At 41.7% G+C, this 5,259-nt stretch overlaps 1 protein-coding gene across 1 annotated transcript; it reads right to left on the bottom strand.

Moving 5' to 3' along the window:
- Positions 1 to 3,466: 3,466 nt before the first annotated feature.
- On the bottom strand, positions 3,467 to 4,301 carry LOC142634593 (uncharacterized). The gene is made up of 2 exons (XM_075808892.1): positions 3,708 to 4,301; positions 3,467 to 3,604 (listed from the first exon to the last, which is right to left on the bottom strand). The coding sequence occupies exons 1-2, from the start codon at positions 4,299 to 4,301 to the stop codon at positions 3,467 to 3,469; spliced, it is 732 nt and encodes a 243-aa protein (XP_075665007.1).
- Between the last annotated feature and the right edge of the window lie 958 nt (positions 4,302 to 5,259).

The raw sequence follows: 5,259 nt of genomic DNA, 5'->3' as shown, positions 1-5,259 counted from the left end.
TCACTTACATACACAGCATAAAAAAGAGAGTTTGATTTACGTTCAGTACCTTTTTAACTGCAATTTTCTTTAGTTTTAATGAGAAATTGTTACATTATTTATTAACTAAATAAAAATTAGAAATTAAAATTTACTATTACTTGTCATTGTGTATTTGTCTTTTGAACAAAACTTAAGCGGGGTATTATTAATCAAACTGAAAAAATCAAGGTACATCCGATTGGAATATAACATCCAAATTACTAGGTAAATTCTCTACCCAAATATCAGTGTCAGCAGCTAAAACCACTCGTCTAGCTAGGCCATGAGCCAATCTATTCCCATCCCTTTTCACATGTAGAAATTGACAATGCCACAATAACCTTCCCACTTTTTTTGTCTCATCAATAATATGACCATAGAGAGTATAGCACCGATCAGCAGCTTGCAAAGCTTGAATAACACGAAGACAATCTCCCTCGACTTGCACATAAAAAAAACTCAACTCCCTTGCAAAATCAACTGCTCGTTTAGCGGCCAGAGCCTCTGCCATCTCCACTGATTGAACCAGCCCCACTTTCTGACTCAAAGCAGCCAACACATTACCCTTAAAGTCCCTACACACCACACCTAACCCAACTTGGTTATAACCATCCAGAATTGCTGTATCGAAATTAATCTTATAGCACGTAGCTGGTGGAGGACTCCAACGCACAAGAGCTCGACGAACACAATTTTGCATCTCTGTGCAATGGACATCCCAGAACTCCTGAACTAGTTTCAAAGCACTATCACCAACTTCGTGGAGCTGCCAGGTACGTTGATGAACTCTTAAGCGATTTCAACGCTCCCACAAACACCAAGCAATCATGGCGAATTGAGCACACCGAAAACCCGTCGCAACACTGAACAGAGTCTCCAAAATCTCCAAAAAAGAACTGCACTTCTTCTGAGTAAGAAACAAAAACCTAGGATCAGACAACCACACAGACCGAGCTTGATCACAGAGCCATAAACAATGAAGTAGAGATTCCGATTGATCATTACATCCTTCACACGTATCATCAATTGGAATGTGTCGACGTCTCGGATTCTGCTTGGTAGGAAGAGAATCTTTCGCAGCTCTCCACATAAAATGGCAAACCTTCTTGGGAACTTTTAATTTCCAAATCTTCTTCCAAATACTCTGCTCAAACAGGGAGAAGAGGAACTCGGCAACACAGAATTGTCAGCCTCCATTAACATGCGATATGCACTTCGCACGCTATAGCTTCCAGACGAGGACAACGGCCAAATCAACACATATTCAATGGCATCTTCACCCACATATATCCCCCCTACCTTCTCAGCCTCCCAAGGTAGAAAACAAGCAGCCAATTTACCTGGATCCCAAACTCTAGAATTTGGATAAAACAAATCACTAACCCGAACCACATCAGAACCCACCCTTGGAGATATTATTTTACTACACCCTGGTTCAGGCAACCATTGATGATCCCAGACCTTAATTGTTTCGCCACTCCCAATCCTCCAAATTGCACCCTTGTGAATCACCTCATGTGCTTGCAAAATACTTTTCCATGCATAAGAACTCTTCGGATGGACGAGAGCATCAAGTATACTACCTTCAGGAAAATATTTGGCACTAAAAACTTTATACAGTAGAGTATCTTTATTATGAATTAAGCGCCAAACTTGTTTGGCCAACATAGCATTATTAAATTTTTGAAGATCCCAAAACCCCATACCACCAATCGACTTGGATGAACAAAGAGAGCTCCACTTTACCCAATGAATCTTCTTAGTGTCACCATTACCACACCAAAATTTTCGAATCATTGCCTCAATATCCTTACATAAACCCCCCGGTAATTTAAAAATATTCATGGAATAAACTAGAATAGATTGAACCACAGCTTTTATCATAACCTCCTTACCAGCCTGAGACAGCAACTTCTCTTTCCACCTTTGCATTCAAGCCCGAATTCTCTCTTTGATCATGGTGAAGCAAGCTTTCCTGTTCCTACCAACAAAAGAAGGCAGCCCCAAATATTTATCATAATGACGAATAGCCGGGACTTGTAAAGCTACTTGGATAGCCAACTGAGAGGACTCCTCAGTATTCCTACTAAAGAAAAGAGTCGTTTTCTCCTTATTAATCATTTGATCGGAGGCCACTTCATAGTACCCAAGCAGCTCCTGAATTTTATGGCATTCCTCCAAGGTAGATCTGCAAAAGATTAGACAATCATCGGCAAAAAATAAATGTGTTAGTCTAGGACCATTACTACAAATAGAGAACCCATGAATATCACCCCTAGTTGCTGCATCACATATCAAGGCATTTAAACCCTCCGCACAAAATAGGAATAAATAAGGAGAAAGGGGGTGTCCCTGCCGCAAACCCCTTGACCGTGTGATCATACCCTTGGGTTCACCATTCACAAGAATAGAGTACGAAACCGTTGTAATACATTCCATAATCAAATCCACCCAAGATTCCTGAAATCCCAATTTAAGAAGAATTTGCTCCAGAAAAACCCATTCCACCCTATCATAAGCTTTGCTCATATCCAACTTCATAGCCATAAACCTCTTTTTCCCCAAACAAGTAGTCTTCATATGATGTAAAGACTCAAAAGCAATTAAAATATTGTCTGTAATCAATCTATCAGCAATAAAGGCACTTTGTGTTTCTGAAATAATAGAATGAAGCATAGGCTTAAGGCGATTGGCTAACACCTTACTGATTATTTTGTAGATCACATTACAAAGACTTATAGGTCCAAAATCAGTAACTCTCTCTGGATTTTTAACTTTAAGGGATTAGGGTGATGAAAGTATGATTAATAGATTTAAGAATAGACCCAGAATTTAAGTTAGAAAGCACAGCCTAAGTAACAGCCATACCTACATCTGTCCAGTATGTCTGATAGAACAATGGAGGCATCCCATCCGATCCAGGAGCTTTAAGTGGAGCCATTTGCCTCATTGCTTCACCCACCTCCTCACTAGTATAGGGTTTACCCAACTCCGCTCTCATATCATCAGTAACCCTTGGTTGAACTCCATCCAAAATGCGCTCTAAATCATACGGATTAGAGGAAGTGAAAAGTTTTGAAAAATACTCAATAAGGAGGGCCGAAACAGCCCTCTCATCCTCCTGCAATACTCCCTGAGCATCCCTCAAACCCTTAATAAAATTCTGCCTTTTTCCTTTGTGTTGCAGAGCCATGAAAAAAATGAGTATTCTGATCCCCATCCTTCAGCCATTGTACACGATACCTCTGATGCCACATCTTTTCTTCCTTATCACATAAATCAGACAACTCTTTTTTCAGACGATCAACCTCATCACAACTTCCAGATCTGACCGCATCCTCCTCAGCCCTCCAAAGCCTCTCTTTAAGTCGTTTTATGCTACTTTGAACATGCCCAAAATGATCTCGACTCCACAACCTCAAACTATGTTTACACTTTTTCAATTTCATTGTCGTTTCATGCATAGGAGTACCACCGGGTGAACAATTCCATGCTTGAGAGATAGTATCTCTACATCCTGAATCCGTGACCCACATAGCTTCAAATTTGAAAGGTTTTTACCGCCAATTATGACGCTCCCCACCTGCATCCAAAGACAAGAGAATGGGACAATGATCTGATGTGAAACAATTTAAATGCCTTACCCTCCCCGTGGGAAATTTTGTCAACTATTCATAATTTGCTACCCCTCTATCCAACCTCTCCCAGATCATCTCACCCCTTCTTCTGCCTCTCCAAGTAAAATCCGGACCTGAGTATCCCAAATCAACAAAGCCACAAATATCTAAAACCTCATGAAAGCTTTCCATTAAGTTATGAGCTCTCGGGACCCCACCTCTCTTATCCTGAACCTCAAGCAATTCATTGAAATCCCCAAAACAACACCACGGAAATTTTGGTTTTGAACTCAACATGCGTAGCATATTCCATCCCTCACTTCTACGACTTGCCTCAGGCTCCCCATAAAATCCAGTCAAATGCCAAGCACACTCCGAATTACCATCTACTATAGAGTCTATGTGATAATCCGAAAAACTATCCACCCATACATCAACCCCATTTTTCCAAAGGAGGGCCAAACCCCCTCCTCTACCATCCGTAGGAACCGGAAAACAACCATCATACCGAATCTTGTTCCAAACCCACAACATATGCTCTCTAGATGACCATGTTTCAGATAAAAACACAATCATGGGATCTTGAGCTTGTACAATATCTACAAGCTCCTGAACTGCATGACGATTCCTAAGCCCTCGGCAGTTCCATGCTAAGAGTTTCATGGCTGTTGACGAGGCTGACCATCAGCCTCCACCGTTAAATTATCCGAAAAAGCTACCCTTTTCCTACACCTTTTACTGCCTTCCTCCAAAACCCCACCCTCCTCCTCTTGTTGCGACTGTTTAGACAAAATTACACCCAAAGGTTCAAGGACCATACTAGAATTTCTAGGGACCCGAGTAAACTTAGAGGTACTTGGGTTGTGTATAGAGGACTTCTCCTTTGTGAATAAATTTTTCAAAAAAAGAGCTGACCCCATCATCCTAGACCCCACACCATCTTGTAAAGTTTCTGAGTCATCTTCCACTTGATCAAACCGTGACAACTCACCATCTATCTCGTCCAACTGCGCCTAAAAAGATTATGAGGAAGTGTGCTCGGTCTGATCTGTCTCACAGCCATGACCCGAGACCCTCTCCACCTCTGTACGGACCTCATTCTCTGCTGCTTGATCTCCCTACTCATCCCCATCAGACTGAACGTGTTGCTTATCCATGTGCATAGTCCTTTGGGCAAAGTGCACTTCAGCCCATCCCTGCCTCTCTTGCATTCTGATAGATGAAGGTTGTTTAAAACCCCTCGGATTGTCATCCTCATAACCAGCCACTCTAACAACCGTCCTCTTGGCCAAGTTCGGAGTACCAGCACGAAATCACGAACCAAACTGTTGAGTTCTTGCCAGCATGGATCCCTTTCTATTCTGCCAAAGTGAGCAATCCTGATCTTGGTGAGTAAGACATCCACACCAATAGCATAAATTAGGCAGATGCTCATATTTAAAACTAACCCAACTCTCTTCCCCATTGTCAAACTCAACCTTCTTGCCTCTACTCAAGGGTTTTGTAATATCAATAGAGACCCTTACACGCATAAAATTACCTCCTTCAAACTCCTCAGCGTCACTCGAGCTTGGAATCACTATGCCCGCAGACGACACAATAACTGAAGTAATTCGCATGT

This window comes from Castanea sativa, chromosome 5, assembly GCF_040712315.1.
Source record: "Castanea sativa cultivar Marrone di Chiusa Pesio chromosome 5, ASM4071231v1".
Taxonomy (NCBI): domain Eukaryota; kingdom Viridiplantae; phylum Streptophyta; class Magnoliopsida; order Fagales; family Fagaceae; genus Castanea; species Castanea sativa.
This window is presented reverse-complemented; position numbering and strand designations above follow the sequence as displayed.

Excerpts from the sequence above, each read along its gene's own strand:
- LOC142634593 (XM_075808892.1), bottom strand. The coding sequence starts at position 4,301 with ATGAAACTCTTAGCATGGAACTGCCGAGGGCTTAGGAATCGTCATGCA. Across the intron at positions 3,605-3,707 it reads GGGAGAGGTTGGATAGAGGG|GTGGGGAGCGTCATAATTGG; the intron begins GTAGCAAATTAT and ends CTTTGGATGCAG.